Source organism: Mesoplodon densirostris, chromosome 4, assembly GCF_025265405.1.
Source record: "Mesoplodon densirostris isolate mMesDen1 chromosome 4, mMesDen1 primary haplotype, whole genome shotgun sequence".
NCBI classification, from domain to species: domain Eukaryota; kingdom Metazoa; phylum Chordata; class Mammalia; order Artiodactyla; family Ziphiidae; genus Mesoplodon; species Mesoplodon densirostris.
This window is the reverse complement of record NC_082664.1, coordinates 95,339,906-95,364,591: the sequence shown is the minus strand read 5'-3', so window position 1 is coordinate 95,364,591 and position 24,686 is coordinate 95,339,906. Positions and strand designations below refer to the sequence as shown.

The 24,686-nt window shown below is 34.1% G+C and overlaps 1 protein-coding gene across 2 annotated transcripts in view; it reads left to right on the top strand.

Moving 5' to 3' along the window:
- The window catches only part of TRPM7 (transient receptor potential cation channel subfamily M member 7), a 126,193-nt gene that overhangs the window by 71,399 nt on the left and 30,108 nt on the right, over positions 1-24,686 (top strand). Inside the window, exons 16-26 of one of the 2 annotated variants that reach the window (XM_060096832.1) lie at positions 514-794; positions 1,813-2,041; positions 3,125-3,280; positions 3,358-3,501; positions 9,600-9,728; positions 11,201-11,479; positions 17,347-17,521; positions 19,644-19,770; positions 20,847-21,031; positions 22,036-22,168; positions 22,984-23,699. In XM_060096832.1, the coding sequence (XP_059952815.1) occupies positions 514-794; positions 1,813-2,041; positions 3,125-3,280; positions 3,358-3,501; positions 9,600-9,728; positions 11,201-11,479; positions 17,347-17,521; positions 19,644-19,770; positions 20,847-21,031; positions 22,036-22,168; positions 22,984-23,699 (2,554 nt within the window). The remainder of the gene's footprint in view (positions 1-513; positions 795-1,812; positions 2,042-3,124; positions 3,281-3,357; positions 3,502-9,599; positions 9,729-11,200; positions 11,480-17,346; positions 17,522-19,643; positions 19,771-20,846; positions 21,032-22,035; positions 22,169-22,983; positions 23,700-24,686) is intronic. The other variant, XM_060096833.1, reaches the window with a different exon arrangement.

The following is a 24,686-nucleotide window of genomic DNA, read 5'->3' as shown; positions in this document are numbered from 1 at the left end:
AAACTACTTGTTTTAGTAAGAGTTATCTTTTGTTTTTAGATATGATATTATATCCTTGATTCTTCATTTTCCTATATGCCAAAAGATATTCATTGTTAGTTAATGATTCTGTTATTTTTTAGTATTTAACTATGATAATGACCAGAATTTTTAGATGTTTTGATTATTGCTTAGCTGCCTCCTTTTATTCCATATTTACTTGATTAACAGCATGCAAGACAGAGGTGTTATCCAAACTGTCCTTTGATTAAAACTGTGTTTTATCAGATATTAGTTGAAATATTTAGGCCCTTTCTTTAATCTTGGAAAACTTTGTTGCAAAGACATTTTTTTGGAAATGATGTTTCTATAAAATGAATAGCTATAATAAAAATCAAATATGTAAAATTTATACTATTTTGATTTGTGCGGCTGTATGAAGTTGAAGAATAAAGGGTATTTTATTAAAATTCTCACATGAATGTCATATGGCCTTATTTTGATGAGCCTTATAACATTTATTTTCTCTTAAAGATTGATACAGCTGTGGAAGAAGGAAAGAAGAAAAGAACCAAAGATGAAATTGTAGATATTGATGATCCAGAAACCAAGCGCTTTCCTTATCCACTTAATGAACTGCTAATTTGGGCTTGCCTTATGAAGAGGCAGGTCATGGCCCGTTTTTTGTGGCAGCATGGTGAAGAATCAATGGCTAAAGCATTAGTTGCCTGTAAGATCTATCGTTCAATGGCATATGAAGCAAAGCAGAGTGACCTTGTAGATGATACTTCAGAGGAATTGAAACAATATTCCAAGTAAGTTACATTTTATCATTTGAAACATTGTAAAGTACAAAATAGATGGGGTTTAAGTGGAGATTATAGTGCCATGCACTAATTAGGTTACGTATTATAATTTTATTGGAAAAATTAAGAGAAACCCACTTTCTAAATGCTTAAGTTTTAAAAAAAAATCTCAGAAAGAAACTTTGCTGCCTAGGCATGTATATTGTTTGCTGTTCAAGAGTTAAATATCTCAACAAGAAAGAAGAAATGCCAGAGATCAGTTTAATAATTAGTTGTACATAATAGCAATTAGATAGGAAAAGTTCCATTTGAAGTGGTAGGGAAAGGAAGAAAGTGAGGTTTGAGCTGTATTCTAAGGAAATAAATTTAATTCATCTGGAAGGGCATTTCAGATGGTGGAACTACATATGTAGAAGAATAAAATAGTTCACAAGTTTTGCAGTCTACTTAGGGGAGTAATAGAATATTAAGCTAGAAAGGTAGTTTGTAGGAAGCTTTATAATAGAGAATAGGACCACCCTCCCCCAAAATGGGCTGTCTTTGGAAGAGAGTAAGAGTTGTTACTGGAAATAACTCAAATAGAGATCCAGTGATCATGTTACCAGGGATTTAAGATTAAGATGTTCTTCATATTAGGTTAGTTCCTATTCACATTATTCTTCCTTTCTACTGGGTACCAACCCTCTTCTATGTTTGAAATATTATATAGAGACTTTCTGAACAGAGCATCTGAATATTGTCAGTTTTGGTTTCCTTTGAGTCTATAGGTTTATTTCTAGGACCAGGGGAAAGTGCTCTGGAGTCACATTTTCAGTCTTGTTCCTAATGTGGCATATTTTAATATTTTGTAATTTTCACATAGTAGTGGATATCTGAAAACGTAGGGCTACTATGATTCTGATGCCTCACAATTCCCTGTGTGTGTGAAAATATTAAAAACTGGAACATGTTATGAATGACTTAAGGATAATGGCTTAAAACTGCAATTTGGTAATCTGAATATGTTTTGGCTTTTATCTTTTGATAGTGATTTTGGTCAACTGGCAGTTGAATTATTAGAACAATCCTTCAGACAAGATGAAACCATGGCAATGAAATTGCTCACTTATGAACTGAAAAATTGGAGTAATTCCACCTGTCTTAAGTTAGCAGTTTCTTCAAGACTTAGACCTTTTGTAGCCCACACCTGTACACAAATGTTGTTATCTGATATGTGGATGGGAAGGCTGAATATGAGGAAAAATTCCTGGTACAAGGTATACCTTAGAAATAATTTAATATGAAGTGTGTGATTAGATAAAAAAAAGAACAGGAATTAGCTCAGCTGTATAGTAAAATGCCTTGATTTGTGAGGGTGGTAGGGGTTGTGGTGTTGGCATTTTATCCCTCTTAGTCTTTACTCTGAATCCTTTTCAGGTGTGGTGTATAGTGAGTTTCCCCAGTCTGAGCCAGAAGCATGAGAGCAACAAATGGGAGTATTGGCATTTATAGCAGCCATGAAAAAAAAAGTTGTTGCTTTATGAAAAGTTGATTCCCAAATTCTAAAATTCAGGACCTATCTACTAACTTAATAATCTGTTACTTTTAATTTGCTTGAAGTATATTGGATCTGCTCAGTTTTTATGGTTAAAAATTGGGGTAAAATGTTGTCTGGTACTTTCAGTTTCATTACAGTGAGAGATTTTACTTTAAACTTTCCTTTTTGTTATTTTATGTCTGAAAAAAGGTATAGAAATATAGAAGGTAGAAATCAGGCAAGTAGTTTAATCACTGATCTTTGTAAGTGGATAATAAATACTAAAAATAATGGTGAAGGATTAACCCTGATATACAATTATAATAGATACCCTGACACACAATTATAATTTCTTTGTGCTTGAGGATTTTGCAGGTAATACATAAAATTTTAGAAATAAACCTTTTTGTTTATAGAGGCACAAGCTGAGTAATCACACTGTGACATGGAACACTTGCAGAGAGATTTAGGATAAAATTAAGCACATATTAACTTCATAAGGCTTACATTTTATTTAGACAAAAATGTATTTTCTGAACAAATTGTAACCGGATTTTTTAACAGAACAAGTCTATAATAATTATTAAATCTTTTCTATACCCTTATATCATAATACTCAAATGTTTTGTTACTCTTTAAAACAATTCAACCTGGCCTCTTTATATATAAGTAAAATGTGAAGTTTTTGTTTTTTCCCTGCACCACCAGGGGCAAAATGGCTAACTAATAATCAGGAGATTTTATACCTTTTTATTGCTTTTATTATATTCTTGAAGGCCATTAATTTTAAAATGTAAACTTCTGTGTTTTTAAAAATTTTTAGGTCATACTAAGCATTTTAGTTCCACCTGCCATATTAATGTTAGAATATAAAACTAAGGCTGAAATGTCTCATATTCCACAATCTCAAGATGCTCATCAAATGACAATGGAAGATAGTGAGAACAACTTTCAAAACATAACAGAAGAGATTCCCATGGTAAGGAGGAAAAAAAATTTAAAGTAAATATAAATTTGTTGTGAATAAATGTACAATAAATGTTCTTTTTATTTTAGGAAGTATTTAAAGAAGTAAGAATATTGGACAGGAATGAAGGGAAGAATGAAATGGAGATACAAATAAAATCAAAAAAGCTTCCAATCACACGAAAGTTTTATGCCTTTTATCATGCACCAATTGTAAAATTCTGGTTTAACACGGTATGATTTTTTTTATTGAAGTATAATTGATACTATATATTACAGGTGTATAATATAGTGATTCACAATTTTAAAGGTTATACTCCATTTATAAAATTATAAAATATTGGCTATAGTCCCCATGTTGTACAATATATCCTTGTAGCTTATTTTATACCTAATAGTTTGTACTTCTTAATCCCCTACCTTTATATTGCCCCTCCCGCCCCTTCCCTCTCCCCACTGGTAACCACTAGTTTGTTCTCTATATCTGTGAGTCTGCTTCTTTTTTGTTATATTCACTAGTTTGTTGTATTTTTAAGATTCCACGTGTAAGTGATATCATACAATACTTGTCTTTCTCAGTCTGACTTCACTTAAGATAACACCCTCCAAGTCCATCCATGTTGCTGCAAATGGCAAAATTTCATTCTTTTTTATGGCTGAGTAGTATTCCATTGTATATATTTACCACATCTTCTTTGTCCATTCATCTGTTGATGGACACTTAGGTTGCTTCCATATCTTAGCAATTGTAAATAATGCTGCTATGAATATTGGGGTGCATGTATCTTTTCGAATTAGTAACATGGTATATTTTAAAATTGAGCAAATTTTTTTTTTACCACATTAAAAACCATTCAGTTTTATTAATATATTAAGTTCACACATGGTCTAAATAAACCTTTAACAATCCATCTATGATTCTCTATCAAAATACAGATTACAGTAATTCAGAAGAATTCTTGTTCTTTGGATAGAATGATCTGAGAATTGTGATTTTTATGATTTACACAAAGAAGCCTAGTTATTTAGTAAACATGGATGTACAGTAATTTTATAACTTCTTATGGAAGGGTTACCTGTATTTTTCTTAGTTATTGATGAAGATGTATTTGTTTCAAATATGCCAGCTAATATTCATGACTTCTATCCGTTGATTTAATGAATGTTTATCAAGATTTTAATGAATTAACATCCTTTTATCCTTAAAAGCAAATGGTCACAACTATTTAAAATTTACAGTGATCCTCTGTCTTTAATACAAAGAATGATTCCCTGAACACTTAACTAATGGTGATCTATAGGAATGATTTAAATCAATGACAGATGTCATCTCCATTTAGATTTTCATTGTACATTTTACATTACAGGGTCTTTAAACATCCATGGAGTAGTAAAAATAAATGACTGCTACCTAATATTATTTTCAAATAATCTCAAATAATGCCAGTATAAAAAAGGTGCTGATAATAATTACACCTGCCCAAACATCATTCCCTGTGATCCTGTGATCAATACGAACAAACAAATTTTATAAGTGTTTTAACTTTAGATTATTTTCTGTAATATTCTCAATTAGAGTAACGCCAGAAAAGTTATTGACTTTAATGCTTTCTACTATGTATTCTGATATTTATTTAGATTTGATCTTTTAAGTACTTTCACATTGTTTTTCATCATTCAAGTTTCTTTCCACTGTGAACTCTTCAGGTGTTTTCTGAAGTATATATTTAGGACTGATGTCTTTCATCACTTATTACATTTGTAGGGTTTCTCTCCACTATGGATTCTCTGATGTTGAGCGAGGTAACAGCTCTGGTTGAAGGCTTTGTCACATTCTCTACATTTGTACATTTTTTGCTATTATGTTTTTTTTCTACTGTTATTTTCTTATGTTTTTGAGAGCCAGTTAAAGGCTTTGCCACATTTGCTACATTTGTAAGGTTTCTTTCCAGTATGAGATCTTTGCTGAATAAGATATGAATGCTGATTAAAGGTACTGCCACATTCTGTACTTTTGTAAGGCTTCTCTGCAGTGTGAATTATCTGATGCTGCTTAAGATTTGAGCCCTGGGTAAAGGCTTTGCCACATTCTTTACATTTGTATAGTTTCTCCCCAGTATGAATTCTCTGATGTTGAGTATGTTTTGAGCACCATTTGAAGGCTTTTCCACAGTCTTTACATTTATAAAGTTTCCCTCCAGTATGAATTTTCCTTTGTCTACTTAGATTTAATGATTGATTAAAGACTTTCCTACATTTATTACACTTGTAATGTTCCTCTCTAGTATGAATACTCTGATGTTGAGTAAGTTGATGTTGAAGACTGATTAAAACCTTTATCACATTCACTACATTTGTAAGTCTTCTCTCCAATATGAATCCTCTTATATGTAGTAATATTTGAGCTTTGATAAAAGACATTCCTGTGTTTATTACTTTTAGAATGGTTTTCTGAAAATTCAGTGCCCTGATGTTTCATAAGACTTGAGTCTCGGTCAAAGTTATTGTCTGATTCAATGCAGGGATAGCTTGTTGCTCCATTATAAATGCTGTTGTAGTTATTGAAAAATAGAGCTCTTGGTTAAGACCTTACACAGTTTATTGCAGTTTAAATTTCCAAGTCAACAACTTTCATGTTTTCCCAGCAGCATTTTTTGGAATAAATCTTCCGTGCCTACTTTGTGGTCATCAAAATCTGGGTGTCGTAAGAAGACATAGCTGGGTATGTGGCTACTGTCTCCATTCCCTTCACATCCTAGAGATCCTTTTTTTGCTCCAAAAAGGTGACCAGGTCCCTATAGTTCTCTAACATCTGTCCCTGTACAATTCCCATTGATCAAAGTCCAGTCATTCCTACTCCTCTTGAGAGAAATCTATGGCCACATCTTGGAATGTCAGCAGTCCCTGAGAAGCTGCCATTTCCTCCTGTTCTTCCTCCTGCTCTGGGTTGTTTTTTCATCAATATTATGTTGAAGAAATACATCAGCATCTTGAGAATATACCTTCAAAGGTGTCAGCACATCTCCCTCACCAGCTCCTACCCATAAGCCGAACTTTCATAGTTGACTTTGAAATGCTGAGAAGACCAATCTCTCCCATCCTTTGTCTCAGGAGAAATACAGGAATAACCAGCTCCTGGCCTTTAAAAATGCTTTGCTGAAACCCTTTCAGGAGTTTGGGTTTTTGGGGGCATGAGCCACTGGTCTCCTTGCATTGCCCTGCAGTAAACCTTTCTCTGCTCCAAAGTCCAACGTTTAGGTATTATTTGGCTGGGGCTGCGGCTGCAGTGGGCGCCTGCCCCCCACCCCCGGTTTGGGGCACCGCCTCCAGGACCCCCCTAGAGGTGGGGCCGTGCATTCTGCTCCCTCCCCCAAGTGACTGCAGGCAGAGAGGCCCCGCCCCCACTGCTCCCCCGCCGGGAATGGAGCTGGAGCCCAGGTCCCCGCAGAGCCAGCAAAATGTTTTTAAAAGATAGGCTTTAAGGGTAACTTTGGTTTAGAGTCCATACTAATCTTGATATAACTTAGATCACTGGAAATCCATTTTCCACTTAAAAGAACAATATGTTCTCTGATACACAATTATACTTTCTTCGTGCTTTTGGATTTTGCAGATAATGTTAAAATTTTGGAAATAAACCTTTTTGCAGTGTTAGTTGATGGTGAAAAGTAATCTAGATCATTCATATAGTTTTATTTTTCAGTGGTATGATAGCTTATTTCTTTAATCATAGTACATGTTTGGTTATCTGTCACATAATTGGTTTTTCCCTTGCCAATGGAAGAACAAATTTTACTACCAGGTTAAAGAGCATACATGTCCTTAGAGGAATGGACACCATCTGAGAAACACATGAGATTGGTGCCTACTTTTATCCAGGGGCCAAGTGAATGAGTTTTTACTCCCCAGGAAAACTTTTAAGTTGTTTTTGGTTTTTGTTGTCATGTTTGTTGTGTTTCATTTTCATCATTATCAGGCTTTTTTTAAATTGCCAAAGTATGCAAATGTTCTCTATTAGCTTTATGCTAATATGAACATTTGAGAATTTGTTCCTTCAACCATTGCTTTCTCACCTACATACATGCCCATTAACCTGAGACTAATTCATTACGTTTCCTTCCCAGTACGAAAATTTTCTTGCTCCATCTTGTTCAGATGTTAAAATTGTAAATCTGAGTTACCTAATATAATCCCCGAATTCTGTCTCCACTAATGGAAATAACATAGGTTTCATATGTTTGCATTCGTATGAGCAGCTATTTAAAAATGGACAGTTCAGGTGGCTCTAGGAATTTCTTTTTTCTTTCTTTGCTTATTGCAGTTTACTTCTCTACCCCGCCATAGCTCAAATCAAAGATATGGCTTATTTTAAAACTGGTAGAGGCAAGGAAAACGATGAGAGAATTCTCAGCCACAATTGTTCAAGGGTCAGAGAGTCTTGGATTTTCCTCTGAAATGAAATGACTCTTCAGATGTTATTACATATCGGTCCTTATCATCTCCTTATAACCTTTCTTGTTAAGAGTCTCAAAGGTGGGATGTTCTCTTACCTAGGGAGAATGTTTTCCATATTTGTTTACATTTCTTGGGATTCAACCTCAGTGATTGGGAGCTAAGAAAATATTGGGTTGGCCAAAAAATTTGTTGGGTCTTTTCTGTAAGATGGCTCTAGTAGCGCTTAGTTGTCTTTAACTTCATTCGAAACAATTTTGTTAGACTGTATTGTGACAGCTGTCATATCAATGTGCATTTTTAAAAAGCTTATCAAAATTGGTGAATTTTTGTGTAGCCATTTTAATATTGAAGATGGAAGAAAAACAACATTTTCAGCATATTATGTTTTATTGTTTCAAGAAAGGTAAAAACACAACTGAAATGCAAAAAAAGATCCGTGCAGTATATGGAGAAGGTGCTGTGACTGATTGAACATGTCAAAAGTGGTTTGCGAAGTTTCATGCTGGAGATTTCTCGCTGGATGATGCTCCGTGGTCGGGTAGACCAGTTGAAGTTGATAGTGATCAAATCAAGAAATCGAGAACAATCAACATTATACCACATGGGAGATAGCCAACATATTCAAAATATCCAAATCAAGCGTTGAAAATCATTTGCACCAGCTTGGTTATGTTAATCACTTTGATGTTTGGGTTCCACATAAGTGAAAAAAATCTTCTTGACAGTATTTCTGCATGCGATTCCCTACTTAAACGTAATGAAAACATTGTTTTTAAAACAAATTGTGACAGGCAATGAAAAGTGGATACTGTACAATAATGTGGAATGGAAAAGATCATGGGGCAGGTGAAATGAACCACCACCAACCACACCTAAGGCCGGTCTTCATCCAAAGAAGGCGATGTTGTGTAGATGGTGGGATTGGAAGGGAGTCCTCTATTATGGGCTCCTTCCAGAAAACCAAATGATTAATTCCAACAAGTACTGCTCACAATTAGACCAACTGAAAGCAGCACTCAATGGAAAGCTTCTGGAATTAGTCAACAGAAAATGCATAATCTTCCATCAGGATACCACAAGACCACATGTTTCTTTGATGACCAGGCAAGAACTGTTATGGCTTGGCTGAGTAGTTCTCATTCATCCGCCATATTCACCAGACATTGCACATTCAGATTTCCATTTATTTTGGTCTTTGCAAACTTCTCTTAATGGAAAAAATTTCCATTCCCTGGAAGACTGTAAAAGGCATCTGGAACAGTTCTTTGCTCAAAAATACAAAAATTTGGGGAAGATGGAATTATGAAGTTGCCTGAAAAATAGCAGAAGGTAGTGGAACAAAAGGGTGACTACGTTGTTCAATAAAGTTCTTGGTGAAAATGAAAAATGTGTCTTTTATTTTTACTTAAAAACCAAAGGAACTGTTTGGCTAATCCAATACCAGTTGCCTTTCTTAGGAATACTACTTGGTTGGGGGAAGGAGGAGCCACATATTATGTTTATTGATGATGGTGATGAAGTTCTATAGTATGATACTTGAGGTATAATATAAGTTAAGTGAAATTATGTGGACTATACTGAGAACATAAACCTGGTATTATAAAATTCTTCCTATGAGAAGTACTAAAAAGTCAACTAAAGTCTAGAATAACACACTTTTACCTTGGGGACCATTTATAAATGGTTGATTGATAAATGCAATGTCTGCATGGAAGAAGAGTTACTTCTGAAACTTTTTTAATGATTGAAGCTGGGAGATACTTCACAGGGGCTCATTTCGTCTCTTTCTTTGTGTATGCTTGGAAATTTTCATAGTAAAGAAATTGTATTTTATAATAAATGTTATTCATATCTTGTATTTTCTTTTTTTTTATTAGTTGGCATACTTAGGATTTCTGATGCTTTATACATTTGTGGTTCTTGTACAAATGGAACAGTTACCTTCAGTTCAAGAATGGATTGTTATTGCTTATATTTTTACCTATGCTATTGAGAAAGTCCGTGAGGTATGTCTTTAGTTTTTCCTACCAGTAACTTAGTGTATATATGGAGCGTGTTACGTTTTGTTTTGGTTATGTGTGTGGGTATGTGTTATTCATACCCACACACATAACCATGATGTAGGTGAGTATATTCATATACCCACCTACATCACCCAGTAGGTGATGTTATTGAAGTATAGATTGTTTGGTTTTGCTGTTCTAAAAGTGATGGCCAAAGAATAGAGATTGTGTTGTTTACTTTGTCACAATTACAAACATAATGATTTGTCTCAAAAAATAGATTTGTTTTTGTTTTATTTTCTCAACATTCATATTTATGTTCTTTGCCATTCTCAAAAAGTATTAAATATACATATAGCCAATCAGGTAGATAAATTATAAGTATATTCTTACTTTGCTCTTAGGTTGTTCTGCTCTGAAGTGTACTGTATTGCCCATTGAATTATCATTTAGATTTAGATCCCTATGTCCCTATGTCTATCAGAGTTTTCAGTTTAAAATTGTAAATTTTTTAATATCCTGATTTTGGAAAAAAAGGTTTTTAAAAAATTTTTATACTTTCTGTTTAATCTAGTACCTATATAAATGTTTTATAACACAATTATTTAAATACACGTGAATTATTTCATGTCTCTACATTAAGAGAATACATGAAATTGCAAAAATAGAAGGCATTGTACTTCCCTCCCACTTAGGCATAATAGGAATTTAATAGCTTATGCATTTTAAATGCCTTTGAGTGCCACAGTCCATATGTTTATGAAATCTGTTGTCTTACTAACATGTTTGAAGAAATTAAGTTGTTAAATTGTGAAAGCAACTTGCATATAATTTTTTTATTCATAAAACAGTTCTGCAAGGATTTATTAGATAGTAATAAAAGTGATTGCCTCTAGTGGGAAGGAGAATTAGTTGGCTAGTGGTGAAGAGTGGAAGGGAGACTTTTCAGTATTTACTTTTGATACACTATGATTTTGAAGCTGTAAATGTATTACCATTCCCCACAAAAAAATTAAAATATTTTTTATATTAAAGAGCTAAGTATAGCTACTTAAACCATTGAGTTGTTTACTTTATGCAAATAAGGCACCTTTGGAAGATCCTACTTGGATATCCTAGTTTTGTTTCAGTGAAAAATAAAACAACTTTTGATAGGTATCTCACATTCCAAGTCTAGAGAATTGTGTTCTAATCTAGGATTTTCAGTGTCTTAGTTGGATGACCTTGGTTGAGCAGGTCATTTATTTGTGGGTCTTTTTTTTTCTTTTTTTTCCCCTATATATAGAGAATGAGGATAAGAAGTATCTGTCTTTGATATCTTATTGAATTGTTTTGGTGATCAAATGCCAAGACAGTCAAAATACTTTGAAATATTAAATGATATATAAAATTCTGCTCTGACAGTATAATTGAATTCTGGTATATGTTTTAATAGGAAGAAAGTGATGAAACTTTTTTTTTTTTTAAACCTGTAGATCTTTATGTCTGAAGCTGGAAAAATAAGCCAGAAGATTAAAGTGTGGTTTAGTGATTACTTCAATATCAGTGATACAATTGCCATAATTTCTTTCTTCATTGGATTTGGACTAAGATTTGGAGCAAAATGGAACTTTGAGAATGCATATGATAATCATGTTTTTGTGGCTGGAAGATTAATTTACTGTCTTAACATAATATTTTGGTATGTGCGTTTGCTAGATTTTCTAGCTGTAAATCAACAGGCAGGACCTTATGTAATGATGATTGGAAAAATGGTAAGTTGAGAGGTGTCTGATAATACTCATGGGTTTATTGATACTTTTTCTTAAAATCATAAAAATATGTTATTAATATAGTTTTACTTGAACCAGAGATTGATAGTTCATGTTTATTTGCCTTATATTGCAAATAGACCCATTCCTAAGGATATTAGCTTTTTTTAAAAATTATTTATTTATTTATTTTTGGCTGAGTTGGGTCTTTGTTGCTGCGCGTGGTCTTTCTCTAGTTGCAGTGAGCGGAGGCTACTCTTTGTTGTAGTGCGCGGGCTTCTCATTGCGGTGGCTTCTCTTGTTGCAGAGCACGGGCTCTAGGCGCGCGGGCTTCAGTAGTTGTGGCATGTGGGCTCAGTGGTTGTGGCTCACAGGCTCTAGAGTGCAGGCTTAGTAGTTGTGGCTCACAGGCTTCGTTGCTCCGTGGCATGTGGGATCTTCCCGGACCAGGGCTCAAACCTGTGTCCCCTGCATTGGCAGGCGGATTCTTAACCACTGTGCCACCAGAAAAGCCCAGGATATTAACTTTTGAAGAAAATATTTGAGGGGATAAAGTTAGGAAACCTTATTTTATTTGTTTTCTCTTGAAATACTTTAATTTTTAAATGTTACTTGCTAGGGCTATTTGAAAAATATGAACTTGCCAGCTCCAATCTATGAGTTTCTTTTCATCTTTACTACCACTACCCTAAACCCAATCTGTCATCATCTGGCACTGGCAGTAGTATAGTAATCTGTTTACTCACAAGCACTCTGGCCTGTCTTCAATCTATATTATAGCTAGAGTAATATTTCAAAATGCAAATCTGGATATGTCAGTTCTCCTTTCTTAAAAAAATCTTTTAATGATTTTGCATTACTGATGGAAATCAGTGTACTCAATGAAACCCATAAGCCTTGTCCAATTTGACTGTTGCTTTCCTTCCTTTCTTCCCCCCTCCTTCCCTTTTTCTCTCCCTCCCTCCCTTTAAATTTTGAGATAGTTACAGATTAACATGCAGTTGTAAGAAATAATACAGAGCTATTCTGTGTACTCTTTACCTAGTTTCCTCCAGTAGTAACATCTTCCTTGCTTTCTTAAGTCTCACCTCTTAACCATTTTTGACCTCTTATTTGTGTTCTAGTCACACAAACCTTTGTCTTTTTCCTTTAACACAGCCCCTATCAGAGAACCAAGAATAGCTCATGTTCTTTCTGTGTAAAATGATCACCCTCATCTACACTCATATCCTTAGCTTTTTTCATTAATTAACTTAGTTTTGTCCTCCAGATCTTGGCTTTAACGTGGTTTTTTTCAGGGAAGCTTTTTTGATCTTTTTCAACTAGATCAAGTTTATTTGCTGTATAATTTCATGGGACCCATGTTTTTCCCTTCAGAATATTTATCTGTGTCTAAGTGTATTTTAAACTACATTCTTATTGTATTATCTATATTCTCCTCTAGACTTTAAATTCCTTGGAGTAGGAACCTTGTCTGGTGTTGGTCACCTTTATATCTCTAGTATCTCAATACTTATCACTTTAGTAGATTTCTCCTTGGTAAATATTTGTTGCTTTGGTGGATAAAGCGATTTCAAATAGGAAAAAAAAAACATAAAAATACTGAACATTAGTTGTATTTTCATACGTTGGTAGCTAAGATTTTTTCCTCTTATTTTTATATCCTTAGCAGCAGATTATAAACTTAAAAAACTGTAATTGTTCACCAAGTAGTTTTTAATGTTTATTATATTCTCACTGCTATGCAAGACAATGCAGATTGGTTATTAGGATATTGTCCCTGAACTTTGTGAAACCACATTTTTCTTTTTTGACTTTATCAGTCCTGTAGTTATTTTTAACAGTTGCATAATCTAGCTTGAGGAGCCTATCCTATATAAAGTATTTTAGGAAATTATATGAGATATTAGTAAAACTATCAGTGTGGTTTATTAAGTTAATGAGTAGAGGATATAGGGATTCATGGAAAGAGAAATTTGTGGAGGTTTTTATTAAAGCAATGGAATCTGAGCCATTCTTCGAAAGCTTGAGAGAGATGGGAGTAAAAAGGAACAGCTTGACTGGAAATTTTTTTGTGATAAGGTATAGTTTGTTAGCAAATTGGATAGACAGGGCATAGTAGCTTGGAGTATATAGAACATTGAAAACTAGGACTTTAGAGAAGAAAAATATAGGGGAAAACCATTGAAGAGTTTTCACCCCAATTTTTGATTTTTCTTTACCATAAAAGAAATAGGTTGACATTTCTCTGTCTTTCCTTATCATCTTGGAGTGACTTTTCAGTGTATGGATATTGAAAGCAGCTAGTCAGATTGTTCATTATGATGATTTTCAACCAGTGGGGCAGTCTGAAAAAGTCTCACAGGGGTTCCTCATGCTCAATTCCAACCCACCACACTAATCTTGTCCCTTATTAATGCACTTTGCAAGATAATGCTAACTAAACAAATACTGTCAGTGCTTTATGTCTTTAGGTACCTCTTTCCTCCTATCTTTACTGATCCAGACTGTTTTTAAAATTTATATCCAGAACATCTAATCTTTTCCTGATACAATATGCCCAATATTTTGCTCTTTCCCATAGGCTTAACCAACTGGCAAGTTTTGTTTTTTAAATACAGATGTCAGGTTTAATGTGCAATTTTTTATGCACTGAGCTGAAAAAATCTAAAATGTACTGGGCCTACTCCTGCCATAAATTACTTTTGGTTTTCAGTTGAAAAAGGCAAACTCTATTATGCTTCTGTTGCTTTTGTGAAAGTAACTTTTCTTTCCTTATTCTAAAATTACTATTCATTGTAGAAAATTTTAGTAAGTGCAGACAAACTACCCTACAGAGACATCCAGTATTAACAGTTTGATGTATACCTTTCCATCCTTCAAGACATATATATGAATACGTGTGTTTGTGTTAAACTTCACACGAATAAATGTATATAATAGTTTTATCGAAATGGGCTCATTATGTGTATGCTGTTTCTCAGTTCTTTTTAAAATTGGTCTTCTAGATTAAATTTATCTTTTAAGTAACCCCACTAGCTCACAGGATTATCAGCATTGCTTTGCAACATGAAGACAAAATTTTTACATTTTTTGAATACAGAGTTTCCTTATTATACTTGATTTTCCACACTACACATTTTCCCTCTAGGAGAGTGTATCCTACTCTCCCCAGTTAAGAATTACTGGTTTATTATTTGTCACATCAAAGAAGTACTTTATATTCATCCATTTTGCATTCTTTCATGAAGTAGTGATATTTCCAGGAAAAGTTAGGGGAGTTAAGGTTTTGGGCGAGGAACTGGTTTTAGCCTAATGTTTTAGGGCAAAAAACTGCTCTAGCTCTCATTGTCTACCAGGTTATTTAGTGACTTAGTGTTATTGGGTTAATTTAATGGTGATATACAGTAAATGGAAGGCGCAGGAAGTATAAAAGTGAACAATCTTAATAACAGATGGAGATGGGAAAAGTAAGGAAGCCAAGACAAAGTGGAGCTGTCTGGATTTCCATCTGAATCTTACCTCTAATGTACTCCCAACACTCCCACCGGTTCTCCCATCCCAATTATAGGGAGCTGAAATATATATTTCATTTTCTTCTTTACCTTTGATCTTCTTTAGAACCACCCTCCACCAGGATTATGTCTTTCCCCTTGTCAACCATTTATTTATCATATCATTATCTTTTTTCTCCTAGTGCCATCTTCCCTTTCTGCCTCCTTCAGTACTCTCAGATGGTTAATGTTCTAATTATCTGCTTAAAGTAGATGCTGCAAAGTATAAGAAATCCTTCATTAAAGTATACCTTTAATGAATAAAGGAGATGAATTTTATAGTATGTAGTAGATTCCTAGAGTAACAACATTTTTTAATCATTGGATATCTGTCATATGCTATGCATTATACTAAGCTGAGACTACAAAGATGAATAAGACGTGGTCCAGATCCTCATGGAATTCACAGTCTAGTATATAAGACAAGCATGTGAGCAGATAGAGAAAGATAGGCTAAACTGTTTTGTGAAGACAAAGCTTTCACAAGGAACATGGTATTTGAAAAAAGTTTAGAAAATAGGTAGGAATTTTTCCTGAGCAGGGAATTTCTAATCAGAGAAAACAGCTTCGTATCTTTCATAAAGATATGAAAGATTAAAGTAGAAGAAATCTTCACATTTGACATCTTTAATAGAGATCAGACTAATGAAAATTACTTGGTAAATGCTGAACTCGTCCTACTCCATATACCTATACATTCAAGCTAGGAACCCTCATTTTAGATATAAGAAATGGGATATTCAGATATTTTACTTAGTTAAATTTAGGTCAAATATAAGGAAGATTGTCAAATAGGCTTTATGCGAAAGGTATGAAATCCAGAGACCTGAATCATCAGCCAACAGACCTTGAATAATTTTAGAATATTTCAGGCTTGGGTTTTGATTTGAATTTTTGAGTTGGGCTTTTTCTTTAGTTAATTTAGATTCCAAATTACAGCAAATGCCGCGAATAATGTTTTGATGAATTATTTGTCTTTTAAAAATCTTTTATCCCAAGAGTTTGTTTATTGAAAACATACATTCTCTTAGTAGTTCTCTTAAGTGGTCAAATAGGGCATTATTTAACCATTTTACAAAGAAAAAAACTGAATCTTGGGGGGTGTATGGGATTTTTTTATTGTAAGTCACAGGGACTCAACTCTAAATTAATTTAAAAAAAAATTTATTGGCAGATCTAACAATTTTAAAGGTAAAGGATCAAGACTAAATGATTATATATAAATATTTTATAATTTCTACATCTAGTCTAGATTTACTGTCCTCTTTACTTTTCACAGTCCTACCTTCCATTTCTACTCTCACTATATACTTGTTCAAAGCATGAAAATGTCTTAGTAATTTCTTTCAGATTGATTTATTACTGCAATTATTGTTAGTTCATAGTAGATTAAAGTACAGATTTATTGTAAATGTAGTCTCTTGATCTCCATGGGATTTTCCCCTTAGATTATTATTTGTGGATGAATATTATTACATATTACTAGAGTGACACTACATTCACTTTCTTAGATGTAAGTGCTGAACACTTGTACACATAAATAAGTGGATAGAAATTGAAGCTTCATTATAGCATTTCACTTAATTCTTTGAATTCCTGAGTAATGATGTCAACATTCACATTGTGATTTAGCAATAAAAATTGTTTTTTAATTATTTATTATGTGATAGCTCAGTTAGGCTCTTTTTCAATTTTGTTGAAATTAAAGAATTGCAAACTACGTGACTTGCAAAAGAATCTAACCAGATACATGGGTATCACTTATTTTTTCAACACCCATACTGATAATTCAGTTTGTTGTTTTATTTACCTCATAGGAGGTTTTCACAGCCCAGGAGACAAGGCACCATGGTAGGGTTCAGGTTGGGTGAGAAGAATGCCTTTCTTTTGTGAAGTGGGCAAAAGATACTATCAAAGGAAGGTAGAAAAAAATAGTCTGCACCTCCTGTATAAGAACAGAACAGTTTTAGAAAAGAACTCTCATGGAAATTGGTTCCCTGAATCTGCCCCTTATGTCTGTACTTCTTTAAAATCTTCATGGACATGAGATAAGCAGACTCCAGTTTGAGCCTGTGATATGGTTCATTATGTAGAAGATGCCTATGACTTACCTGATGTTACAGATCAGTTTTTACATAATTTCCTGGATGTTAAGGTTTATGTAGTGATGAGGTTTCCTGAATGCTAATGCTAGGAATAAAAAGAAACTGAAAGATTCAAGGTATCTATTGGAACATTAGAAACTGTTTTTTAAGATGAAGGATTGTCTTTATGTTTAAATTCCCATGTATTTTAACAGTGTTCATTTTTTAACAGGTGGCCAATATGTTCTACATTGTAGTGATTATGGCTCTTGTATTACTTAGTTTTGGTGTTCCCAGAAAGGCAATACTTTATCCTCGCGAAGCACCATCTTGGACTCTTGCTAAAGACATAGTTTTTCATCCATACTGGATGATTTTTGGTGAAGTTTATGCATATGAAATTGATGGTAAGGATTTATATGTACAGATATATCTTTTGGTTATTTCATATTTCACAGTCAAAATCGCATTATAGTAATATTACAAATTTTCACAAATCAAACTGTTAACCACCCTAAGTCCTCCCATGATATATTAGTTAATCCCAGAAGAAACATAACAAAAATTAATTGAAAAAAAGTATTTCAGAATTTTTTTTAGCTGCAAATAATGGAATCTGGCCTAAACCAGCTTACACAATAAGGACATATATTAGCTCACATAACAGAAAGTTCAGAGGTAGAGTGGTCTTTGGGATTGGTTAATTCATGCTAAGGACACATTCTTTTTCATCCCAGTCCTCTGTAATATGTGTCTGATTCATACAGGTTTTCCTTTACAGTTGTAGGACTGTCACAAGCAACAGGAGAAAAGAGACACTGTTTTCCATTGGTTCTCTTCAGGGGAAAAAGTCCCTTTACCAGATGCCTTCTATTGAACCTATTTTTTAATCTCCTTAGCTCAAATTGGCTTCAGTCTGCCTGTCTCTAAACAGGGCAAGGGTAATGGAATTACATTGATAAGTTGGATTGTATATACTCTTTTTTTTTTTTTTTTGGCCGTACGCGAGCCTCTCACTGTTGTGGCCTCTTCCGTTGCGGAGCACAGGCTCTGGACGCGCAGGCCCAGCGGACATGGCTCACGGGCCCAGCCGCTCCGCGGCATGTGGGATCTTCCCGAACCGGGGCACGAACCCGTGACCCCTGCATCGTCAGGCAGACTCTCAACCACTGCGCCACCAGGGAAGCCCGGATTGTATATACTCTTGAATTGTAAAATTCAACTCTGAATACATTGTCTGCATAAAGCTATTCTATTGTTTTAGTTAAAAAGACTAGATAACTTGTGGACATAGTTGATACTGACACCTTGCAAGGATGTTCTTCTGACCTTCACATTGAGTTATAGAATCTTTATTTTGTTAGTTTGCTCATGATCTCTCTTGCTCTCTCTCTCCCATCTTACTTTACTCCTCCATCACCCTCATTCTGTGTTGCTCCTTACCCACCTGTTTATAGGTGGTTAGATCAGGGAATGGTCACATAGTAGTCATCAGTTGTTACGAGATGTTGGTTAAAACAGTGAGGTTTTACCAGCCTGGTAAAATTTTGTGTTTAATGGCTTCCTGTTTAGTGTCATTTCCAGGTTTTTATTGTCTACTTTTTCTTATGTGGCTCTAGATTAGTTATAAAGCATTGGATATAGTTTTTTACTCTCCTGCATTCTCTTTCTTGGGTATTTGCTTCATCAAGCTAATCTGAATAGAGTGGAAATAGATTCATAAAATTTTATAGGAGTGAAAGGACCTTATGCATCAGTTTGCCCGTAAAACCATTTTATGTGAAAGGAATGATACAGCCATGATGAGAATTTCAATGATGTATATTTTTTAAATGCTTACAAAACACCAGATGCTAAGTGTATTATAAATATTTGTATAAAACTTGTCACTAATTCAAGATTATTTAATTCAAATCCTTGCCCTACTTGAATTTATTTTACTTTATTCCTCATAACTCTGTGGTGGCTATTAAAGCTCTTCCCTTCCTTAATTCAGCTGTGTTATGGCTTCAGAAACATTCCAGATGGAGGCAATGAAATGCAAGGAATTCAAATCTAATCATTGTATATTTAAGAGGCACTTTAACCATTCCTTCAGCCCTCCTTTGTGGCATAATAAGCTAAAGTCAGTAATCATTATGTTTGTAGATTTACTATGAGTTTATCATACTCTTTTTTGGTTCAGTTATTTTTCTTATAGAAATGTGTGGCTGAATCTGGGAGTTTTATTCTTCTTAATGCTCCTCTGGCTAAACCCTACCTTGGAGGGTAGACATAATACAGAAATATATACTTCCTTGTATGGAGTAGAGTCATAGAATAGTACCCACATCCTTCACAAAATTCTTCTCTTTTGGAATACTCTTTTAAGTTGGTGTTTGTATGGCTGCCTGCCCAGAAGCTTTTGCTAGAATCTGTGAAACAGATATATACATAATCAAAACTTCCTTCAAACAAACGTACACAGATATTGACTAGAAGCAGTAACTGGTAAATTACTGTTTTAATTTTTTTTTTTTCTTTCTCAAGTTTGTGCAAAGGATTCCACTATCACTGAAATCTGTGGTCCTGGGACATGGTTGACTCCATTTCTTCAAGCAGTCTACCTCTTTGTACAGTATATCATCATGGTCAATCTTCTTATTGCATTTTTCAAGTAAGAATTTTATTTGGTTGCTTATTATAGTGAGATCACTTAATATATAGTTCTCTTTTTGAAGGAACTATACAAAATTTAAAATATAAAGATTTTATTGAGGCTTAAACTACTAAAAATTATTTTTGAAAATTACAAATAAGAAAGCATGCATTTTCAAAATCAAATTCTAAATTTGAGACTCTGTCTTTCAACATGCTGTTCTTTTATAAATTTAATCTTTATTTGGTATTTATTACAAGGTGGCCAGGGAATACACATGCAGTGTACAAAACAGAAAGGCAAATAGAAAATTCTTCAGTAATCCCATTCTTAGTATTTTGGTATACATCCTTTTTATCTTTTATATATATGAACCACTTTTTCTTTTCAAAAATAATGTTTTTATATTTTGTATACTGTTTTTAACTAAGCAAAACATGAATATTATCCTACATTAATAAATATCCCTCTCCAGTTTTTTAATGACTACCTCGTATTCCATGATATAGACTGTAATTTTTAAGCCAATGTGTTATATTGCTCCATTCGATTGTTTATAATTTTTTGTTCCCCAAAACCATATTGTGGTTAAATTTTTTATTAATCCTTATGTATTTCCTTAGAGTTTTTCCTAAAAGTAGAACTATTCAATATATGTATATTTCGGACTTCTTCTATTTAAGTCAAAATAGGCCTGTGTCTCCAAATCTCTGCTAACAGTAGGTATTATCTTTTTAATGGTTGCTAATTTGACAGTACATAAGAGTCTTGTTTTTATTTGCACTTATTTTGTTACTACTCAGATTGAATATTTTTTTCTGTTTTTGTCATTTATATATAACTTAAAAAGCTTAAAATCATATTTTCTGCCTATTTTTCTGGGAGTTTATAATTAAGACCCTCAACAATATCAAACTTTGCCTTATACTGTTGCATGTATTTTTTTCCAGTTTCGCATTTGCCTTTTAGTCTTGTTTATGGTGGGGTACTCCTTTGAATCCTTGTTTAGAGCAGAATTACAATAAAATTTTAGTATTTAAAACTTTAAAATGTGATTAGCTAAGTTTGTTTATTTTTATTCTTTGTTATTCAAGCAATGTGTATTTACAAGTGAAGGCAATTTCCAATATTGTATGGAAGTACCAACGTTATCATTTTATTATGGCTTATCATGAGAAACCAGTTCTGCCTCCGCCACTTATCATTCTCAGCCATATAGTTTCTCTGTTTTGCTGCATATGTAAAAGAAGAAAAAAGGACAAGACTTCGGATGGACCAAGTAAGTAAAATATATTAAGGCAAATGTTTTTATTTTATCACTTATCAGTATTACACTGAAAGCTAAGTATTTTTTAAATAAATTATTTATTTATTTATCTTTGGCTGCTTTGGGTCTTTGTTGCACGCGGGCTTTCTCTAGTTGCGGTGAAGTGGGGCTAACTCTTTGTTGCGGTGTGCCGGCTTCTCACTGTGGTGGCTTCTCTTGTTGTGGAGCACAGGCTCTCGGCACGCAGCCTCTAGAGTGCAGGCCCAGTAGTTGTGGCGCACGGGCTTAGTTGCTCTGTGGCATGTGGGATCTTCCCAGACCAGGGCTTGAACCTGTGTCCCCTGCATTGGCAGACAGATTCTTAACCGTTGCGCCACCAGGGAAATCCCTGAAAGCTAAGTATTAATTTTATTCGGAAGACTTAACTGGTTAATGTTATTGTAAAGGCTTTTGTTGAATTTGCCTAAACATAAAAGAATTTAAAGTGCAATATGGTTATCTATAAAAGTAAATTTAGTATTAAACTTCCTTTTTGGTATAGCATCTCAATTCGGTTTTGTTAAAATGCTAGTGTAAACCATAACACTTGCCGTTCTACAAACCATTTTGACTGCTGTGTAAACAATAACACTTTTAGTACATTCTGTATACTACGTGAGACATAATAAACTCTGCCTAAAATTTTACAGTGGCTTTTTATTCTACCAAATCAGTTCTTATATTCTTCTACCTGGATATGCGAAGGAGAGGTGTGAGAGATAGATGGGGAAGGGTATTTTATAGGAAAAGGAGATTAGAAAAGAAGGAAGTACTGGAAACTATTCTTCCAACATCACACTGTGAGTGAAGAAAGAAGTAGAAATACTTGTTTAGGGCTTCAGAAACACACCAGTAAAAAGAGAAAAAAAATTGCAGATGATTTACATAGCCTTATGAACTCTAAATAACATAGAACTCATGAGCTAAAGTTTATCTTGATGTCTCTGTTGATATTTTTTTTTCTTTTCCCTCCTTAGAACTTTTTTTAACAGAAGAAGATCAAAAGAAACTTCATGATTTTGAAGAGCAGTGTGTTGAGATGTATTTTAATGAAAAAGATGACAAATTCCATTCTGGGAGTGAAGAGAGAATTCGTGTCACTTTTGAAAGGTTCAGAAACTCTTTAATTATAACTGATTTTATGTCAGAGTGGGTTCTCTTATTTATGTCTCTTACGCATGGTCATTGTTCAATTTATGTTTGTCAAGTAAGTTTAGTAATGGTTTTACGTAATATATTGGGAGACAGTTCAGTTCTTTACTTCTAAGACTTCATGTTAGTCAGTCAGTCAGTCTCTTAACTGTTTTTTGACCCTTGTTACAGAGGGCAGAAAAGAGTTGGTGGAGAAAAGTTAAACTGTCTTAATTATTTTAAAACATGTTTCTTTGCATTAGTTTTGCTACGTTCTAAAAGTATATGGTATTTGTGTAAGTACAATAATGGTAATAGTTTATGTGTATGTAGCTGAATACACAGTTTTGTGTTACTCTGATGGGGGAATAAATAGCCTATGGTACAAAAGTGTGTTTTAAAATCTTATATTTTTATTATAATAGGATTAGCACTTGATCTTTTTTTAATATTTATTTATTTATTTATTTATTTTTGACCGTGTTGGGTCTTAGTTGCGGCGCACGGACTCTTTGTTGCAGTGTGCAGGCTTCTGCCTGGTTGTGGCATGTGGCCTTCTTTCTAGTTGGGGTGTGCGGGCTCAGTCGTTGTGGTGCGTGGGCTCTCTAGTCGTGGCGTGTGGGCTCCAGAGCTTGTGGGCTCAGTAGTTGCAGCACACAGGCTTAGTTGCCCCACAGCACGTGGGATCTTAGTTACCTGACCAGGGATCGAACCTGTGTCCCCTGCATTGGCAGGTGGATATTTCGAAACCATTAATTTTTAACATATGTAAAACTCCTGTGTTTCCCTTACAGAGTGGAGCAGATGTCCATTCAGATTAAAGAAGTTGGAGATCGTGTCAACTATATCAAAAGATCATTACAATCATTAGATTCTCAAATTGGCCATTTGCAAGATCTTTCGGCCCTGACTGTAGATACGTTAAAAACACTCACTGCCCAGAAAGCTTCAGAAGCTAGCAAAGTTCACAATGAAATCACACGAGAATTGAGCATTTCCAAACATTTGGCTCAAAACCTTATTGATGATGGTCCTGTAAGACCTTCTGTATGGAAAAAGCACAGTGTTGTAAATACACTTAGCTCCTCTCTTCCTCAAGGTGGTCTTGAAAGTAATAATCCTTTTCTTTGTAATATTTTTATGAAAGATGAAAAAGATTCCCAATCTAACATATCTGGTCAGGATTTACCTGTAATACCCCAGAGAAAAGAATTCAATTTTCCAGAGGCTGGTTCCTCTTGTGGTGCCTTATTCCCAAGTGCTGTCTCTCCTCCAGAACTGCGACAGAGACAACATGGAGTGGAAACCTTAAAAATGTTTAGTAAAAATCAAAAATCAGGCGGTTCATCTAATAGTATACCACATCTATCATCCCCACCAACCAAATTTTTTGTTAGTACACCATCCCAACCAAGTTGCAAAAGCCACTTGGAAACTATAACCAAAGATCAAGAAACTGTTTGTTCTAAAGCTGCAGAAGGAGCTAATGTAGAATTTGGAGCATTTGTAGGTAAGTTTGGCAAACTGATATTTGTATATCAACATTATTTATTTTTAATTATAATTATCACCTTAGAAATAAAAATAAATTGCTAATTAATAAAATCATGTACTTGTGTGACAAGTGGACTACATTTTCATAGAGTATAGTTCTAAAAATTTTTTAAGGAGTCAGAAGTTGGGGAAGTAGGTTGAATTGGGCTATACTAGTTATATTAGCACATACCTCTTTGGTGCAACTTACTATAATAACAATTGTATGGAAAACTTATTTGGACTCTGTCTTTTGAATTTAAGCATAGTCTCTTGAATTTGATCAACTTTTGTTGAAAGAACTTTAATGATGTGTAAGTGTTGCAAAACAAAGGTATAGGGAAGGCTGGAAGTAACTGGAAAAGAGCAGTGTTTTATAAATAGGCTGACCATATAGTGTTTCATCCAAACCAGTACACTTTTGAGAGTGAAAGGGTGTGTTACTAATATTTACATTAGGATAATAGGGAAAGCCAAGACTCTGCTTGGAAAATGAGTATTTATGGTCAACCCATTTATATACCCAGAGAGTATATACCCAGAGATCATTTCAGAAAGGAATGATTCATTCTTATACCTCACCTCATGTAAAATAAGGACTGAAAATATATTTATTTTGGCAATGATAACATGTTATAACCTTGGTGAAAACTGTTTCAGTGAAGGAAGTGATAGAGGAAGAAGCCTGATTATAGTGAAATAAAGTACAAATGGGAGGAGTGAATGTAGAGAGTGACTGGGGGGGGGGCGACTCTTAAAAGCTTGGCAATGAAGGCAAAAAGAAAGAACTAATATTGTGGTTTGTATGTTTAAGGTTTTATTTGTTTTGTTTTTAATGATGATGTTATTTAAATGTTGACATTATGCCACATGGAAGGAAAAGGTGAAGAGGGAATGCTTTGTAGAGCTAGCTAAGCCCCAAATATTTGTAGAATATAGTGTTCTAACAGCTTTTCTCTTAGAT